Genomic DNA, 21,523 nt, shown 5'->3' on the forward strand with positions numbered 1-21,523 from the left:
TTAAACAATTAAAGCTCATATCTTGTAGATACTATGAGACGCTCGGTGCTGAAAACCCCAAAATTCAACTGTACTCTCCCCAGGACTCAAACAACAAATCCTCTGGTTACTAGCTAGTCATCTTAACTACTGATACCGCGGAAGAACGTAGATAAGATTCTTACCTTCCACCCCCTTACTAAATCCAGAGGGTGACGAATTATTATCCACCACATATTAGCTTCGGCTACGGTGCTCAAACCCATTACGGAATACTGTGGGTTCGGTTTGAAACAACCAGATAATCAATTAATCTTTAAATAAAAATTTACGGAAAGTGAAAGGAATATTCAAATTTTGTCTGTGACTTCAAAAATTACGAGTTTTCGATCAGCTGTGAAAAAGGTTTGCAATATTCTTTACACAAGAAGAGTCTAGAAAAAATTTACATACGTTGAACGCTTCGTAGCAGCGAATGCAACGTTTCAATTACGTAACTTTGCTGACTTTGTAACCTGGAGGTCCATGAGCGCGCCAAGCGCAAACCATTTCAGTGGAAGCCTTTGAAGCATCCCAAAATATCATTTGCAGGCTATAGAATCGGTTTTAGGAAGCCGGAACTGTAGGTGAAGGTCAAGAGTGCGCCGTAAAGCGTAAAACAACTCAAAATGAAGACCGGTATTTAATAGAAGCAGCAGTAAGAATGCCACTGTTTTGCAACAGGGGGACCTTCTGACAACTACTGGCATTAATGCATCAACTCAAGGAGTTAGAATTCATAGTATTGGTTTACCTGTAGAAGCTTAGCACAAGAGCATCTAAGATGAAAGGAAAGTAACTTAACAATATTCTCTTCTCAGGCGTTCTGCTTTAGTACGCAACTTTGCATCATACGACTTATCATTTGGAGAGATTGTAGTACTAAATAGTTTTGCATTTGTGAATGAACGTGTCAGATTTGAAAAGGCGAAGTGATTGTCTACCGGTATCTATAGCCGCTCAGACGAGTGACGCTGACTGCGGTACCGATTATCCTGAAGAAGGCATGGATGTTTTAAGTGCATAGTATCTGTGCGGAGAAGAGGCACTTAAATTACACGACAAATCGAAAGTCCTCTTGAGTGGTTAGTGGTAGGGAAATAGGGGTGAGAGACCTCTAAACTGCCTCCCAGAATGTTCCCTCAAAATTGGGGCAGAGCGGAACCGTTAGTGTGGTAGGACTATACTTGTACGCCCTATGGTGAAATTCTGGTGTTTCAAACACTTAGACCTGTACTTTCCGGTACCTACATTAATAGCCAGGTCAACTTTTACATCATGGACAATTTTGCCACTGATTGCTCAGCGATACAGGTATGCGATCTTTGGACATTTTGTAGTTCGTTCATTACAGCAACAGTTCGTTCATTATCAGAGAATTCACATTTTTTATTCTTTTTATGACATGTACAATATATGCGTTTTGCTTTCTGACAAAAGAACGAGAATAAAATTTAATTATTTATTATTCCGTGAGTAATTTTCTTTCCTCATAGCTTATAACACCTATGACTTATACATCAGTTAAGAAAAGTTTTCCTCATCCGCAATTTCTATCCAAAATCTTAATCTTTCCTGATTCTTTTGAAGTGTCATAAGGTTTTCGAAGCTAACAAATAGGAGGATTAACTTTTACCTTGCTGGAAATACGGATTTTCAATTTCCTGACTGAACATTTTAACCATTTACTGCTCAAGACGATACTTGGAAGAATACGATAATTCCTTACACTGAAATCTAAATAAATACGTGCAAATATTGCATTATTCAGTTTTGTTGCGTTAAGTTTATGCTAGTTAAAATACTAAAAAATGAAGGCAAAATCCTTTCATGTGCTTGACTTTATTATAGCATACATAATTTCGATTTAAAACTGAATGTATTAACTTTTAAAACTGAAGGAAATTTTATAAATTTGCATCGGAATAAGCACAGTATTGTTGACAATTATAAGAAATCATAAGAAGTAACTTAATGTATATTCGTGAACGAAATAGTCTTCTCATATCAACTACTACAATATGATTTTACATAATTAAAGAAAGAAATTTTCTCCGCATGTATGATCCAGCTATTAAAGAATACTACAGAAGAGCATATTTAATGAAGCCAAGTAATTACTGAATCTGTAAAAATTAGCAGTCATATGTTAATATGAATCAAAGTCGAGGGTATGTGAATTATTTAGTAGTGAACTCATTAGTATCAGAAAAATTAGATTTAACGTACAAATAACCAGGACCTTTCCAGCCTCTCTACAAACTTATGGTTCATTTTCCAATAAGATTTTCCTTATTTTCACTATAAGACAGCTTTACTCTCTTAATGTTTGTTTCATCTCTGCTAACGCATACATTCACTCAAACAGCTAATAGTTCCCATTTTCTATCACATGTATTCACTCAATGCTCAGAGCACTTCAGGAAGCTACCCTTAAATACAAAGAAGAGAACCAATGGTGATTGAAACTCCAAGTGAAATGCAAGGTGAAGTAGCAATTATACGGAACCTAAGTATCTTATATGTTAAATTCTGAGTTTGTAAAGACAGTCAGGTGACTTATCGCCCCATCTTGTGGGGTTATCACTTCTAACGACATGTGAGGCTAGAAGAAACACAAGCTTCTCTTTCCCCGACGAATGGTAAGTTCCTATCCGAAATATGTTTCACTGGGAATGATGTCTCGGCTAGCTACGCAGAACTTTTTGCAACAGAGATAAAAATGTAACTCTATCCCTCTTAGAGCTTATCCTTACCAGCTCTATCCTTAGAGCTCTCTCTAGCTCTTCGAAGGTTTTCCCCAAAAAAAACTGGTTTTCGCGGAAGTCAGCTAATCAGATATACCAAAAGCGAAAATTTATGGAAATGTTCTTCCGTGCGCTGTTGAGGGTAGGGAGTAGATGTTCACCGGTTTTAGTCTTCCAGTAAAGTGACACCAAATCGGGAGAAGGTTGCAGCCCTTTTTATTAGAACTTCGTCAAACAATTTACACAGCTCATGAAATAACAGCTGTTTACTGTAACGGAACACAAAGAATAGAACCTAAGTATTTTAAATCTGGAAATTCATAAGGAAATTGGGCTTGTAAGCTTTATTTAGCTGAGACCCTCGACTCACGCGTAATTACGACTAAGAAAAGCTAAACTTGTTGTTGTTGACTAATGCTTTCCTGTCGGACCCCCGTGCTTCCTCCAAGAATTGAACCCGGACCCTTCAGCACAGCATTCAGCGACGCTAACCACTATACCGGTTGGGCGGCTAAAGCTCACGTGAATCTCGGAAGGCGAAAATAGAATTAAGGCGGTCAACGATCGCCGCAAAAATGCTCTCCCTTTACTTTGTTCTATATACTTTCTCTAGGCATTGTATATAATACCTAGGCATTCTATTGAATGGCAAATCTTATTTGGGCAAACTATAAAAAAGAAAACATTCAAAAGACGTACATTCCTCAAAAATACAAATGTTATTTTGATAAAATAAGGAAAGAGAGCCATTAAAATCTTTTCTTCAAAATACGTAAAGAAAAATGAATTTTGGAAGCAGGATAGACAAAATTTATTCCTTTCACATTAAAGAAAAACAATGTATGGAAATGTATGAAATGGATTATGGAATGAATGTATTAAATTTATGGGTTGTATATAAGTGTTATTGCATGTACGGATGTTCGAAATGAATCAGACATGTATTTCATACTTTGCCGGGTTGCCCTTTAGCATTCTATAGAAACTTCGTAAAAAATATATGAAATGTTAATCGTTTCATATGTTGCCGGCCAGTTTTCGGCCTTGCATCCTGGTGGGACACGGCAAAAGTGATGCAAAATAATAAATAAATATAAAAGAACCTTTCAATTTACCAAAATATTTTCAAACAACTGAGTTCTACTGATACATTCTTCTCCCTAAACTGGAATTTAATTGTATAATTTATAGAGACATTAGGAATTTTTTGGGAGCAGGAAAGATGAAAAATATGTAACCCCTTCGCCGGGAATCGAACCGCGGACCTCTCAATTACGCGCTGAGTGTGCTGACCATTACACCACAAAGGCTCGCTAAGAAGGCGAGAGAAATACCTTATACCTACGCCTTTTAAAGGGCGACTGGGCTTTTAGGGGACCCAGTCGCCAAATCCTGGGTGAGGAGAATCATCATCCAACACCCTTTTAGTTTGGACGCAACTGTAAAGACATTAGATTCTTTTAGAAGCAGGAAAGATGAAAATTTAACAACGCCTTCGCCTGGAATTGAACCCCGGACCACTGGAATACTGGCCCAGTGTTCAAACCACTACATTACGAAGGCACGCTAGAAAGGCGGAAGAAATACCTTATATACTCCCCTTTTTAAAGGGCAACAGGGTTTTTTAGGGAACCCAATCACCTAATCCTGGGTGAGGAGAATTGTCATCCAACACCCTTTTAATTCGGGCGCCACTGTTGAGACATTAGGTATTTTTGGAAGCAGGAGAAATGAAAAATTTGGAACGCCTTCACCGGGAATCGAATCTCTCAGTTACCTGCTGAGTGTGCTGACCATTACACCACGAAGGCTCGCTAAGAAGGCGGGAGAAAAGCCTTATAAACTGTGTTCCCGATTGTTACAAGACCTGATTTTCATGAGGGTGAACATATCATGTGGCTGGGAAATTTACAAATTTTTAGCTTCTGATAACTAACTCCTCAGTCTAATCTTTCTACTTAATTTTACACGCCCTACCTTATCCCTCACGATACTCTGTACAGAATATTAATGCGAAAAGACTATACCCCTATCTCTAATATTATGGACCTTGTGTCCTTTCTACATATTTCAGTTCTGCCCTGTCCTGTGCAATCCATGGAGGTAGGAAGTAAGACGGAGTCGCCCTAAACAAGTTTCTCCGTACCCTGCTCTGAAGCACCGGCGATCCCTACGTGGTGACCAAAACATTGGGTCATTTACCATTGAGTTCTATGGGATTTGACGCGTTCGGGTGTAAATATTTTGTAATTACGTCGCAAATATACATATAAATGTATATATTTTCTTTTTCTACAACACTTAAGAGTCCTAAGTATGTGAAAACAACATATTTTTAAACAACAGTTCATTCTGAACGGAATTAAATGCTATACTTTTCACAGGACAGTTTTCTCAGAATGGTTTAATTTGAATGAAATATTTTCACAAGTTTTCGTTAATTACATTAGAAAAAAAAATTAAGGTAATTCGGTTTTATTCGGTTAAGGTACAAAAATTAAGATCAAAGTTTATTGTATTATTAACATTAAAATTATGCATTATTTCTTTTCTATTTATACAGCTTCTTCCTAAAATACTTTCTTAAATATGACATGATTTTTTGGCTTCTTTTAAATCGAAAAATGTAAGTCAATTTATAATTAATGCTCTATTCGGTTCATTTTAAATTAGAGAATTATTAGGAATTAAATAGTATTTGACTTTCTCTGAACATTTCTGAAAGGGAATAATATAAGTTTTTTTTTAAGTATTATTTAAAACTTGTAACTGAGTTATTATAAAATGTAAAGTGAATAATTCTTTTAATTATACTTATCAGATTTTTTTTTTTACCCTTCATTTCAACAATACATATTCCAAAACTCTTTATTACGTTCTTAAGTGCGCATCTCATAGCATTTGCTTTACAATACCTTTTAACAGATTGCTTTCCAATACGAACAATTCTTGCTTAAATAGTTTTATAACGTATTTGTCAACAGGATTTCAATTTATGTTTACAATTCAATATTAAGGTTATTATATATTTAGATAACATTTATAATCATTATAAATTAGATACATTTAATCATTAGATTTCTTCACAGTACTTTCACAGTTGTTTATAAGTGAATAAATTCTTCATTTCAAATACATTTATAAATAATTTAATGAATATTTAAGTATTTTGTCAAAGGCAGATACATGCTTTTTGCAAGCACATGCATAAATACCCATACATATTTCCTATTTATCATTTCCGGCATGTGCAAATCTTTAATTTCTGTGCATTCACTATATTTTTCGTGTAAAGTAATTTACACTAATTTAGCATAGACCCGAAAGTTTTACATAAAAAATATATATGAATATAATTTGAGTGAAAATTATAAGTATTATTTTTAATACCACTCAAAGGTCAGTTTTTCTTCAAAATTCCTCCACAATGGAATCTCTCTCTTTAGGCAGATAGCCCTTGCATGCGTTACTCTATTTAATAAAAACTTAATCTGACCTATGTGCCTAATTACAAATATTTTAACATACATAATTTTATATTTACATTTAGCCATCAAGTTTCAAACTTTTCAAATCTTCTAGAAAATAAATTTTGGCAGATCTCTTTTAGCAATTTTCTTAAAATCTATATTTTTGTAGTGCAACAGCTTAGAATTTTATAAAACAAATTCATAATCAAATCGCTGTTGTTAGTTATCGAAAAATAACCAAGATGTGATTTTTGCGTAAATGTCAGTAAACTATACAAATTGCCATTATCCATTACACTATGAATGTTTCTTTCATGCGAGAGTGTCCCTTTTTCGATTTCTATGGAACTGTCGTGTGTCGAAATACTATCAGAATCTTGTCAAGCGAGCTTCTGAATTTAAACAAACAACACCCCGTCTGGTGACCCAAGCTTCAAAGCAGTGCTTCACTTCTAGCGCGGAATAGCCCCTCCTCCCTTTCTTACCTCCATGGTGCAATCTGCTTGATGATTTCTCAGATAGGTTCACTCACATTTTTTATGCTTTGCAAAGCGGATTGCCGATAAGTGAAAAGTTAAAAGCAACGGTAAACTTTGTGTAATAAGAACAATTGCTAATGTCGAGACAACGTCAAATTATTTTTAACATTGCCTATATCAATATGTTACAGAAAGATATTATTTTTCTCAACTTGAGAGATTTATGTGTTTTATACTCACTTTAATAACGGGTTTTAAGCTCTCCTCCCTGTCTTTGTCATAGTTTGAAGGAGATACAGCAGCCATATTAGATTATGATGACGTAATAAAAGATATTGTTAAGAAAACATTGCAAGGTGTATTCTAATTTTATAACAGTTATTTTAAGTTTATACGACTTTTCTGTCTCATTCTGGTAAGGAATTGTAAGCTTCAGCCTACAATTCCTTACCAGAATGAGTTTTTAGAATCGCGTTAAATGCAAATGAGAAGGAGTAAATATTTAAGTCAAAGTTCCACTGACTTCGGGAGAGAGATTTAAGATTTAAGATTCCTGAATAGCGCGAGTTTGCCTTTGAGCTACGTGTCTTCAAGCTATTACTACGCTCGGCCGTATTACGTGCCATTGATAGTTCGCAGGCTAATTTAATATGACGGGCCAACTAGTTTAGAATTTGTGTTAGCTTCGGTTAAATCTCTTTAGTTAATCATTAGTTAGTTCTTATTTCTTATAGTTTTGAATTTAAGCCCAAGTGGAGGCATTATTGTACGCCCTGAGAAAGGGCCCATCTGTGAATCTTCATTTTGAGCAACAAAAGGGTAATTAACCCTTCTTGAGTTTACGCTTATCTTCTTGGACTTAAGCTTAGCTGTTCACTAGGTTCCTCAACACTTAGTTAATAGATAAAATTGAGGAACCCTACAACATTTAGACCGAAAATAACGAAATGTCGTTAGTTTAATTCTGTGCTTATTAACTTTATATTTTATTACCTATATAAATTCATCTAATTTTCCCTTTAGAAATTTTAACACGTTCCTGTTCAATTTACAGTGTTATAATTTTTAAAATAGGGAGAAAATTTTCTTTCTCACAGTAGTAGAAAAAATTGAAAGAAATGATTTTGCCTAACGATGGAGAAAAAATGGACTTTTTATTCTACATTTATTCATATATACTTGATTATCGAAATGATAAAAAGTTTAATTGTATTAATTTGGTATCATCTCGATAAAGAAGAAAAGGGTTTAAAATGCATCAGCTAATTCTGCCCACCGAAAAATAAATTGAAATGACGAAATCAAAACGTGAAAATTAAAAAAAAAAAAATAAAAAAAACATATGTACCGAATTTTACTTGCATATTTCTCCCCATATTTTTTACTAATTTTATCGTACGAAAATTAAGAGGGGAAAATTGTGTGAATAATATGGAAGGACGCCGTTATAGTAAAAAAATAACAAATTAAAAGTATTCGTGGATTAAACTAATGGTAGCTGTCACAATATTATTTATTTAAAATAAATCTGCATTTCAATTATAAATGCATAGTAATATTAATATAATGTCTAATAAGATATCTTCATTTCTACTTCCCTGTATCTCGAATCTCGCCCGCTCTTATAGTTATCCGCAGTTGCTCCGCAATCGCCAAATCATTTAATACTGCTGAAACTGCTGTCTATGTTGTCTGCTGCAGCTTAAAAGTCGTCACTGTCGTTGCTGTTGTCATTGTATTCGTCGCCGTTCAGTCTGTTTTCCCACGTGTAGTGATCTTCAGAGCCGTCAATTACACGTCGCCGTTTACTTGAAGCTGTTAATTATTATTGCTCTATCGTTACACCAAAAATCCACAAGCAAATCAGTTAGCAAGATGAAAAATGACTACATGAAGAAACCATTTTAAAATTTAGGGAGCTCGCTGGGGGAACGTCCTGTGGAAGGGGAAAATGCTTAAAAGAATTTTAGAAACTTGCGCTAAAAAGTTAAGGGGGGAATATGCGAGTAAATACGATATGCATATATGTTTAAAAGTTTCGAAAATACTTTTTCAGCTTAAAAAGTTTTGTTTTTATTTTAATGTTTACTTATATAGGTATTAGTAAAATAATGAAATACACTTTTTTTACTTAAATAAATTATAAACAATTGAGTCAACAAGTTATTTTCTGAAATCCTGTGTAAATTTTTCATATCAAATAAGTTCAACTAAGTTTCATATCAATTAAGTAGATATCAACTAAGTTGAAAAATCGAGAAAAGGAGACCTCCATAAAAGGTTTTGCATAATTGCTGTTTTCTCTTTGTCCTCCGATTAAGCTGCCATTTTTATTCGGTCTGAGATCTGTGTAGATAGAGGACGGTGAACTGAAGTGTACGGTACTTAAATATAATTGCACTTCAAATCTGAAATAGCGCGAAACAAAAGCCTAAAGCCACATACGATGCTTAATTTGGTTTGTAGAGACCTATTAGGCATTTTTGGAGCAAAAGACGTTCTCGGCGGGATTCGACTCCTAACCTCCCGACGCTAGCAGGACGTGCTTCCAACTGCATCAAGAATGAACGCGATAAAGAGAGTTGGCAAAGCACGCGAGGGCTATGTGCCTAAGAGGAGAGATGCTTCGTAGAGGACTTCTTAAGGTCTGGCTTGTATCCTTTCCTACACATAGCGAAAATCAGAAAACGCGATAAGGAGAGAAAAAGTACCTTATACTCTTCCCCCCCCCACACACACACTTAAAAGGAGTCTGGGGAGGCAGAGACTCAATCGTTAAATTCTGGTGTCGATGATTTATTGTCTACTGCATTTTAGTTCGGTGCCACTATAGAAACCATTAGACATTTTATTTCGACACAGGAGACGTGAAAAATGTACAGTGCCCTCGGTTTTGACTGGAACTCTGGACCTCCGGACGCTGGCCGAACGTGCTTCTAAATTACATCACGAAGGCACGTGATAAAGAGGGAGAAAATACTTTATAAAGTGAGTGAAACTCAATTGAACTTATTAAATTAGGTAAAGCAAACGAAGACTACCCGTCGCAGGGAAAGATGCCCTTCATGAAGGGATCATTAAGGGAAGCAGACTCCCACTTATGCCACCACACTGGGGGAAGCTTAAAATTTCTTACAGACATACCTTTCAGCCCCCGGTAAACGGGACTTATAAGTAAGCCCAAATTAACTTTTCATGAGAAGGTAACCGCAAAAGATCTCAGAGCTTTCCCTTTGTAGAGCATTGAACTTGGGAACTGGAAGCATCGATGTTTTACTCCATACTATGCGCTCGATCGCGGAAAAGGAGCTGATTTACATTACAGTTGGCTATATCACGCAATAGCGTGATATGTCCATAACTCATGAAAATTCTGATGTTCATATACACATGCAAATATTATATATATATACATATATATACATCATTCATTTACAAGGCTTGAAATTGTAAAGGAACAAATCGCACTTGCGAACTAATTCGTTCTTAAGATTAACTTGTAAAACGGGGTGAGTTTCAATTATTAGTTGGAATTTTGCTTTTAAATGGCAAAATGGCACGCTTTTAGTTTTAGAGGGAAAAAATTGGTTTTGTTGCTATTTTTTGTTTGTTTGTTTGTCTTTGTTTTCTTTTGTTTTAAATTTAAGTTAGTTTTTATCTCCAAAAGATGATTTCTTAAATCCCAGATTTCTTGAAATGAAAATTTATAAATTGAGGTATGACTGCAATTAATAGTTCATAAAACTGAAACCTTCAGAAGCTGATTTTCAAAGTTTCCGAACTCTTTTAAGTCTCAGTCGTTGCAGAAGTAATCTACGACTCTCTTCCCGTTCAATTCTGAAGGCACTAAGGCATTTCGACTACCACTATATCTGTAAATAGGAAAAGTAAAAGTTCACTTTTAAATTTTCTGAAACTTTCCTTTATCACATTTTGAACAAAACGGTGTTATTAATTATACAATTTTCAAGTTTAATTTTTAATTCATACTCTTGAAGCACTAAATCAGCTGTATTAACTGGCACTGCCAGTTCCAGTTCGCTGAATTTCAGCACAGTCTTCGTCCCCTTGAGCTAAACCGGGAACCGAAGTTCGTCTCTATTAGCAAAAAGAGAAATTTGAAATAATCGGCCAATGAAAATAATTTGTTCTATCAAAAAAGTATCGATTCTTCCCCAAGGACGGGAGTAGACTCTACCAGGCGGTGGCGCGAAGGAAGCGCCCCCTTGCGCCCTTCCACAAGACAGTCGTGCGGCTCGTCGACGCCAGTAGAATATCTTCGATTTACTGAAGTTCCACTAGGGTAGTAAATTCGTGCATATGAGGCTATCGGGAGCCGGTATTGCACCTCACACTTCTCTTAGCTGTTCAACGCCGCTTGCACCTCTTAGTAAGCAGCGTGTAGTGGAACCGGCACATTACCAGCCACAAGGACTTTCCCGTTGACTCGAGTGAGTCTGACGAGGCAATACGTCACTCATAGACTCGTCTTCCGGAGCTTATCTCTGTGACCGCGTGTCTGCGAAGAGAGAGTCAGTGAGAACCGCTGGAAACTGTTTGAAAACTTTTCTTGGGGGCGGAGCTCTGATTCTATTTACAAATTTTATACTACAGTGCTTCCTCACCATGTTAGAGTGACGGACAGTTGCGCTGAATTTCAGATTCGCGTGCTCCTCTTCTTTAGCAAAAAAATGTAATTTCAGTGTTTAGTATGCCTCCCAAAACGCACTTCAAAAGTAGGCTGCTGCCTAGGTATCACTGCCGTGAGCTATGGCTTTGCAATCGTTTTCCAATCTTTGAGGCCCGGCAGACGGACTTTTTGCAACTTTTCTAAATGCAGCATGGCCATGGTTTTTCTCCTGTGCGGACTGATTACAGTGGAAACGTTACTTTACACACTTGGTGAGTTCTTCAAATATATTTTGTTCTCGCTCTAACTAAAGTTTCTGCTATACATTCAGCATAATGTTTAATACATTGACCATGTAACTCTGCAGCCGCCGAAACTCAAGTCTGAAATACCGTTTTAGTGGGTTAGAGTTTTTGAAGTATGATTAAGTGGTTTTATTATTTTATGTGTAGTGCGGATGCGTATATGTAGATGAATAAAATACATCTTTACATTTTGTGAATTTATATGGAAGTTTAATGGACAACTTTCTTTTTCGCGCCTTAGACACTGACAAATATGAATACATGATAAATTGAAAATTTTAAGCCAAACCTTGATAGTTCTGGCATTACTTCTCGTAATAGAAATTAACCGCAACATTATTGCCTTCTGAAATTTACTTAAAATGCTTTGTCATGTTGCTTTTTAACAAAATTTCTTATTTTGAAAGGCATTCCTCTAATAAGGTTTTGAACAGATTTTATGCTGGTAGTGTACTAAAGCAATTACTGATGTAATAAACGCTACCAATTAAAAATTTCTCTTGCGAGCTATGCTACATATTTACTTCGGCGCTTAATTTAAATGGAGAATATTTCATTTGCACAGTTAATATCATGGTATTATTTTTAAAAAACTAAACGTAACTGATTTATTCGCAAAAAAAATCTATAAATAAACTTTTATCTTTCGTATTAAAACTTTCGACCAACAAGCTCCTGTTGAAAACTGACGAGTTTAGGACATGGTTAGTAGGACATATTCTTATATATATATATATATATATATATATATTGGTAAACTGAGTCTTAAATTAATGTATTCGTTTTTAATTAAAATAGTTTAATACCGTGAAACGTTTTAAGCTGTTTGCGGAGAGAAAAAAATAATTGGAAAAAGTTTGGGAAATTTTAAAGAAACTCCATGTTCTGAACTGTGCTACTTAATTTTGCCAGAATTATTTCGCCAAATATATGGCGTGCACAGATGATCAACTTGCACATGGCGAAATTCTTGAATGATGATTTCAAAATCTAGCTTTCGGAATTAGCATTCCGAGTGTATAGAAGCAGCAACTTAAAATCTGTGTATTCTTTATACTACTGCATGTGTTGCGAAACCGTTCAAAGCCGGCTCTTGAGAGATCATTTGTTCAGCTTGCGGAGAAATTGGCACACTTTAGCGCCAGGGGTACACATACGTCTTTAAATTTTTCCGCCGGCTTGAAAGTCGACGCGTTTCTATAGAGGTGGATAAAGCGCAAAACTTTTAAAAGCAGTACGAATTCGGTTCTTATTCAGCAAATCGTTCGGAATCTTGCAAATTGTTTAAAAGATTTGTATTTATTTTTCTGATTTTCTAAGCTTTTGTACCTTTTGATTGTTTACAAACAGCTCAGTTTTATCACTTTTATATCCAGTTAGTTAATTTTGCTGAAACTAAATTGCGCATTTAGGACCTTTAATGATCATCTAAAGATTAACGGCAAAAGATTTTAGTAAATTTCAGGGCCTTATTTTCCTTTTTTAACCCCCCCCCCTCCAATTATGTGCACAAGTAAGCTGATATCTTAAGCAAATGATAAAGTTAAGAAACTTAGTTTGACTGTGTAGCTGTATGTCTTTCACTTTTCTCTAGCATATCAAAATGGAACCAAAACCAAAACTCGCTGAGTACAGAACTTTTCAGTGCAGTTACATAAAACCTTAAATAGCCGATTTATTTATTGTTTTATTTCAAAAATAAGCACTTTGAAACCTTCACAACATTTCATTTGGAGAATTAACTTGAAACGTTTTATTACCCTTGGATAATTAAGGCATTTAAAACAGGAACGGTTTGTCAAGCAGTAGTATCATATAACTATGGGAAAAGTTGATATTTAAATTTTTTGTTTACAAACATTACATAATTTTAAAGAATAAAAATACGAGCCTTCATATTTTTTAAAGTCATACGTTGGGTCTTTTGGTGGGAACATGTCAACTAGTTATCTTTAAATATGCTGTATGCTCGGGATATATGCGTGCAGTCAGGTTAAACATCCATTTTGCTGAGGAAGCTAGCCCTTGAGTGTTTTTCCATAATTGTATGCATAAACCAAATCCATTCTGCCGAGTGGTATTTCACTGTTAAAGTGATTCTGATTATTTAAGAAGTTATAGGGAGCATACTTTACTGGTTCATCATAAAGTAAGCTCCAAAAGGCATTTACTAATCTATAATATTTTTCTAGAATGTAGATACTTTATTTAAAATTTACACTTTTTAAAATTTAGCACTTTGAATTTTAGAGGTGACTTTTAGTTCCTCTGTTCTAAAGTGTTAAATGGTGCATGAGATTCGCCTTTCGAGTGCAAGAGCTTTGCACTCGAAAAACTCACCAAATTATAATCATTTGTTAAGAAACATGAAGAATCAATTCGCAAGTATGTATATTCATGAAGTAGCATCGGTATATGGAGAAAAAAGTTTTAAAGAAAATGGAAATAACGATTTTTTTTCAGTAATATTTTTCTTTTTTGTTCTAGTTTCTATTTAGTTATCGGAAGTATTTCTTCATGAAAGTCAGTTTTACAACTGAACAGATTTTTCGGTACTCGTCCTATTTTTGCATTTATGCATATTTTGGAGCGTATTAAACAGCTTTAATTCTTTAGTTCTTTTCTTAGCTACTGCTCTAATATTTTGTTTTATGTGTGTAAAAGAGTTGCATGCTTTTAATTCTAATATTATTTTTCACTTGTAGCAAACTCTCCGCTTAGTGGTTAGTTTATTACGTTCTTACTTTCACAAGTAGCTAAAGTGTTCTTTTCTAGACCATCTTAGCATATTTTGCAAACATTTTCGAAAAACGCCCTTCTCTCCTAACTTGTTTCCAAACTCTTAAAATCATGTTTCCTTTAATGAAGTTTATGAACATTTATCTCGGAATAAAAGGAGTAAATTTTTGTAAATAAACAGCGGGCAATTAATGTGTGTCTAATTGCTCTTTTCAAATACATGCGATTAGACTGTAAATAGCAAACAACCTGTTATATTTTGCGAGTAACTAAGACTACAGTCCTAACGTTGTATTTGTTTGCATTTCCCTCAAGAACATCCGCCCGGCTCACCAGCGGTCAAACGGGTAAGACTGCTGAACAGTGGATTTTGATGCTATTTCAAATCATGACAAATAGGTTGGTCTTCATAGACGTTTTCCTTTCCTCTTTGAAAATTCTGCCCTACCAGTTGTCGAGAAGCAACAGAGCTGAACACTGGTAGTTCGACACGGGAGTTAAAATCCCGGCAAACGAGCCGACTGTATGGAAGTTACCTCGATGTTCCCTATGCATAACTTGAATACAAGTCGGTTTCCTTTAAGAAGACGCTCGAAAATATCATTTTTCTTTAGAAAATGAACCCTCGCATGCTTTGTTGTAATTCAAATGAAGCAAACAAAACATCAAAAGGTCCTCCATGAAGGTATCCATCCCTTCCCTTAGGCAGATTACCCTTATGCTGTTTACCGTAATCTAATAAATTTAAAACTTGCCTTCAAAATATTTGATGTTTGCACATTTATCTTAAACATTTGATCTTTGGCTCTTTGAAAAATCTTCCTGAAGTAGCCAAAAAAATGCATTAAATTTTTGGTTTCAAGATGAGAATATACTGATGGTAAAGTTGGGTTTTTAACTTTCAAGTTCGTAAAATTTTATTCCATAACCTATCTCAGCTCTCACTATGTAACCTATATCCAAGTGTTGTTAAAGAGTGCCAGCTTTAGGATATTACTCAGAACAAATATAGGACAAACGTTATCTGAGCAGATCATGTCTAAATTAATGGCTAGTGATTCACAATTGGCTACTAAAGATATATATATATATATATATATACGTAAGCCAATATTCAGGTGCGTAAATATATGAATAGATATGCTAAAATGATCTCCATTCGTCTAAATTTACATGTAAGGTGCATATAAAATTAAATGTAAGCAAGTTAACTCCAGTAAACACAATATATATGCAAAGAGTATATAATTCATAGCCTGCTAATAATAGAAAATTAAATTTTAGAATATTTCTAAATTTATTCAGATCTTTCTTCCGAAATTCTTCTGAATTTCCGAAAACTTAACCTTTTGATGGTTATCTCACATTCCAGTTACGTACCGCAGTGGGCGCCGACGTACACAACTCGCATTAAAAATTTACGATTGACAGACATCGCGCGTATTTGAGAAGGAATAATTGCTTAATCTCGCAGTTGCCGAAGTGTTGAGTGACTAAGCTGAAAATAACAATTCGTCTTGGTAATTTCATGCTATATTGTACATAAATGTATTTATCCACGCAATTTTGAACTTGGCATTTATCTTGTGAATCGTTTCATATTGTTTTTTTTTTCCTTGGGAAATATTCTTGGGAATTTTCGTTTTCTTCAGAATGCTGCTTCATCCATTAAAAGCCAATGTTCCTTAGAAAGTCGCTCCTGAAGGCATCTGTCCACACCAGTGGCCGAGTAATTAAGGCTGCTCAATACTGGGAGTTCGACCTTGACTCGATCTCAGGCGAACGAGCTGTCTGCATGATTGTTTTTCGTGATTTTCTCCAAGTGTAACTTAAATAAGAGTCAGTTTCCCTGAGAAAGTTTTCCATGAAACCATCTCATCACATCTTCTCTCTTAGGCAAATGGCCTAAGGGAGATGATGGGTTTGCTATATAGGATTAACAAAACCCTCCTTCGGAAAGAGTGAATTGCATTTTATTAATGCTCACAAATAATTCTCTCGTATCACATTAGGTATAGCTACATTAATTTGCTGTACTTTTCAATGATTGCCATCTTTCATTCAAATTTAATACTTCGCCAAAAATTATCTGGTTAATGTCATTGAGTACAATTCCTTTTTTCTTCTGAAAATTGACACTTTGCATTTTCTGTGCTTAAACTAAATTTTAATCAATTTCTATGAATTAGAAAATTATTCTTAGAAGCGTTTATCAGTTGCCGAGTGGTTCACTGAACGCTGATAGTTTGGTGCATGTTCGATTTCCCCTTAAGCCTATTTCAAGTTTTCATTGTATTCTTCACGCATAACGTGAATAAGAGGCAAATTTCCTTAGTCAACTATTATGGCGATAATCACAAAACAGATAGCCTTGTTGGCAATAGCCAATTAAAGCAAGCTGCTAACAAACCAGCATGATTAGAAAAATTTCTTTAATCTAGCAGTTAGATTGAATTTCATAAATCTTGAAATTCCGGGAATGAGCTCATTTCTTTAATGCCATAAGTACCAACTCTTTGAATGAGTTTGAATATGACTAATAAATTGGCTGTTCATAAGTTGATAATTAACTACATATAATTAGAATGTTCATTTAACATAGATACATGCGATTTGAGCTTCGCCTCTTTAGAAGTTTCTGAAGTAAATTTAAATTTGGGAAGGGACTGGTTAGTCAAATAGATATGTTTACGAGAAGAAAGCCTTTGTCTTCTAATGCCTAGGAAGAGCCATGAAAATCCTACGCGGTCAGCCCGCCTGCTTACCGCCAAATAAACCCTGGCCAGCCTTACACTGGTATGCCTCTTTTACAGGAAGATCGGAAACAACAGTTTCATTAAAACATAGAAATTGAACACCGCATTGTAACGTCAAATGTTATTCGAATACATCATCATGCTGTTTCAACCAATCTATTGTAATTTATCCAAAATTCGGATAGATAGTTTATACATAAGATACTTTTTTCCATCATGTTGCTGCACTCGGATATAAACTAGTATGAGAATTTTTTAAAAGCACGCAGCTAGAAAATATAGTCAGAATTCTTCAGACGTTAGAGTTCTCGCTTTTTTTTTCCTTATAACTAAGTAAGAAAATGTTCCTCTCATTTCCATCTTCTGCTAATGCAGATGCTTTTTAAATAAGAAAGGGTTTCTAGCAAATTGACGGAAAAACAAAGGGGGACATTTCACTTTGATTATTGGAGCCTTGTCTCTAAAAGGCACCACTCCCAAGGACACAGACTCCGTCCTTGGGGAAATGACTCCCTAAAAACATCTACATTTACCATTAGGAACCGAATCCTATAATCGATTCACTACAGCATATCAATTAGCAGGATTGCTGTCGTTTTCTGGTCACGTCTAGTCCTCCTGTCGCTTTTATAGACCGAGGCTAGGGATGTGGGGAGCATGACCATTATATTTATGGAAGCCAGGGCCGACTAAATTCGGCCATGCTGACAATTCATAATTCTTCCCTCTTCTTTGCGGCAATTTTATTTTAAATAATCAATAATAGTTATTTAAAATATTACATTTCTCACAACAAAGAATTTATAGATATCAATAGATTTCACAAAAGTATGTTTTAGACTGTTGTAGTATACAATCATGTTTTTACAGTTTGTTGATCCGCACATAATTTTGAGTTTCTCAGTAAAAGATAATGCTTAAACATTAACCTCGAATAATAGTGTTAATTTGCTTACGCCTAAAGCACTAGGTATGTTTTTGTAGATTGCTTGATGTGATCTAAGTTTTCAAAAATTGCTTTGGAATAAGAATTAAAATCTTAAATAGTTGGGATATTTTACATGCTATTTTAGATTTAATATATCTTTATTTCTAATACTTTCACATACTAGATGAATTTTCAATTCAAGAATTTATCTGCTATGATATACAGCTTGAAAATAAAGTGATATACTGTTTGAAAACAGTTTCAAAGTTGTTCAGAAACAAGTAACACAAATCGAAAAAGGAGTTCGTCAGATAAAGTCTTATGATTTGTTACCTTATAAATCTCAGAGTTAAATGTACTATCTGCCTTTCTTTTAAATGTTTTGACTCATTTTAGTCCAAATGGGCAATTTGCCCAGAAGAATTATTATTTTCGTTTTGGTATTTTGCGTTGATTCACTATAAACGGCGAATCACTTTTTAAATTGTTGCCACCAATGTTAGAATCCTGTATTATATTAAAAAATAACGAAGAATCTGCATAAATGTATGTATGTTTCTTGCATTGTGATAAAACAACGGTACCCAGAGCCATCACATTTTTGAATAACGTACGTCTCCATCCCAATATGGGCATTTGGAAGCCAGACTTTGAAATTTGTTTTATTATCTATTACATATTTTGTAAAGCATTTGTGAGTTTTTTATTAAGAAACTCAACGATTTCAAAGCGAGCAATAGCAACACTGTACGGAGAAAAAACATTTTTATCTCTACCCTGCGAGACTGGGTATCGGAAATTCTAAAGGTATGCTTTTTTAAATATATTCAGTCCAGAAGTTTCCCGGCCCACCAGCGGCCGAGCGGTAAAATCGCTGAACACTGGCAGTTCGAGGTTCAAATCCCGCGAACGGGCTGGCTACATGGGCGTTTTCGAGGTTTTCCCCATGTGTAAACGAGCCAGTTTCCCTTAGAAAGTCCTCCACGAAGGCATCTCTCCCCTTAGGCAGATAGCCCTCGAGGCTTTGCTCATAATCACACACACCACCACACCACCAGAAGTTTCCCAGAAGGACTATTGATTTCGTTTTGCCATTTTTTTTTCCGATATTGCTGTTGAATTAAATTTTATGGATTAAATGCCAAGAACATGACATTTAATAATTAGTTTTAACGCGCAAAACGTTAGAAAAGCCTCTTTGGGCATGATGTAAAATCATATTTTATATTAGAAAAATATCCTTTTATAAAAAAATCGTTAATTCACTTTTCGTTTATTGGCGATTCGTTTGGGATTCGAGGAGTCGGAATATTTTTTTTAACGCTGAAAGCTTTAAAATGATTTATGTTACTAATGCTAAAGAAGCTTAAAAATAATTTTTTTTGACTTGGTCAGTCCGATTGACTTTCCATATTTTTAAAAACATTAGGCAAAATTAGTTTACCTCACGTGAAGTGTACTTAGTTTCTGAATTGTATTAACACGCCATTTATTCGAAAATAAATTTACTAATCCTTCTATACACTAAAATGACTGCAGTAATAAACCACACATGCTGCCCAGCTGGTATAGTGGTCATTGACCAAAATGGACCTCCGACCTAAGGTTCTACACCAATCAGAGTTATGCCCATGCGACGGAAAAGAATCTACCATCCACCGCCGGCGGTATTCACTAAATCAATGATAGTAATATTACAATGCTAAATTGAAAATGTCATCTATACAATACAATAATTGTTACATAATAATCGGTATGAAAAACATATATACAATCAATTATTACATTGTCATGGATAGGATCTATATTGTGGAGAGTGGAACTTTTATATTAACCAGTTTCTAAATCTGTGTCTTCTTCAATACGTCATAACTTCATATTCTTATCAGTTACACACCTAATGATTGTGTGTCTGTATTATTATTGCAGTTATCCACAGAGTAGGCCAGTCACATCAGTTCAGGCAGTTGATAATTCCATAGCCCAAAGTATATGATGTTGTGTAGACTATTCTATGATCATATAAACTTTTAATAAATTTGAAGTGCACTTTTGTTAAGTTCATTGTTCCCGTAAATACTACTTGTCCACTTCGATACGTCATAACTTCTTGTCCTTAACAGTTTATGTATGTCCATAGCAATTATGTATGGCCATAGCAATTATATTATCTCATTATGTATGTCCATAGCAATTTGCACACTGTATCCCAGTTATCCACAAAGCAATCATGAAATTGCATTTGGAAAGTTGATTGTAATATGTACACTATTTTACTATTATCCATAGAAACAAATGTTTTGTAAATAATAACTTGGCTCCCGGGTTCGGATCCCGGAGAAGGCATGGTTGTAACTGCCAGTCTTTTCATAGGAAGCAACGGTAGCAACCTATTAGGTGCTTCCATAATTAAATGGCAACCACTTCCGTCCACTTGTAGTGGCGCATAGCTAACGGCTATTAAATAAAGCGACTAGCCATTAAAAAAATAGTAAGTTAACTACACATTAAAAGAAGCGAATTAAAAATATTTTTAGGCTTCTGATAATTTTTTATGTGCTGTTGTTCTACAATGATAAATTTTCTGATTTCGTATATAATTTTTTCCTCTAAAACTGGTAACATCTGAACATTGTAATGAACCTTTCACTGTATCAGGGTTCGGATATCTGACTGTGGCAAAGCACATTAGGCCTCTCTGCTTAAGGATTAGTTTGCCTTTGTGGTAGAGTTTTTAAAGAAATCTGGATCATCCCCTGTAGCGAGAAAATTCACTGTGGTTCGACGTTTGTTACTCAAACTTTTCAAATTAAATTCTTAATACAGAATTCATAAAGAAAATTTATGAAAATTGATATTTTAATAATATTGGCTCCACCACGGGGTGAATGGTTAAGACCACTGAATATTTGTAGTTAGACCCGGCATCGAATCCAGGCAAACCGCATGCTGTTTGACTGATTTTCGTGTTTTTCGTTTAAGTGTAACATGAATGCGAGCCAGTTTCTCTTAAGAAGTCCTCCACGAAAGCATTCCTCTCCTTAAGCATAGTCTCCTGTGCTCTGCCACGTTCAAATAACTAACCAAGCATTATGGATTAAAGGATTCTCGGTAATTTTTGAATCGCGAACAAAAATGATGATCCAAATTTAGGAAAGCTCATCATTTCTCAAGCGAAAGCCGTGGAACATAGAGGGAAAAAGTGCCCAAACGCTTTTATTATTTTTAAATTAAATATGTATTAAATTGCTATATATTACATTTCTTTTCATATTTTTGGAATAATATTTAAATACAGTATTATTTGACTCGTAACCTGCATTTTTTGATGGAGCAACTTCAATTTGCCTCAAACTACATTTGATTCCTAAAAAAAAAAAAAAAAAAAAAAAAAAAGTTTGTACATATTTCTTTTGATGAACCTATGCAATAAATGTCCATGCAATTTATT

General features: G+C 34.9%; 1 protein-coding gene and 1 long non-coding RNA gene across 3 annotated transcripts in view; one reads left to right on the top strand and one right to left on the bottom strand.

The window, feature by feature from the left end:
- The window catches only part of LOC146992844 (uncharacterized), a 115,180-nt gene that overhangs the window by 70,332 nt on the left and 23,325 nt on the right, over nucleotides 1-21,523 (bottom strand). The gene's annotated exons all lie outside the window — the stretch shown is intronic.
- LOC118194219 (protein kinase C-binding protein NELL1-like) overlaps nucleotides 10,959-21,523 on the top strand; it is a 153,100-nt gene continuing 142,535 nt past the window's right edge. Inside the window, exon 1 of the mRNA XM_085810035.1 lies at nucleotides 10,959-11,616. Within this exon, the coding sequence (XP_085666161.1) occupies nucleotides 11,556-11,616 (61 nt within the window). The 5' untranslated portion in view covers nucleotides 10,959-11,555. The remainder of the gene's footprint in view (nucleotides 11,617-21,523) is intronic.

The sequence above is a fragment of the Stegodyphus dumicola genome, chromosome X2 (assembly GCF_044657685.1).
Source record: "Stegodyphus dumicola isolate Sdum_Otavi_A_Nest chromosome X2, ASM4465768v1".
Taxonomy (NCBI): Eukaryota; Metazoa; Arthropoda; class Arachnida; order Araneae; family Eresidae; genus Stegodyphus; species Stegodyphus dumicola.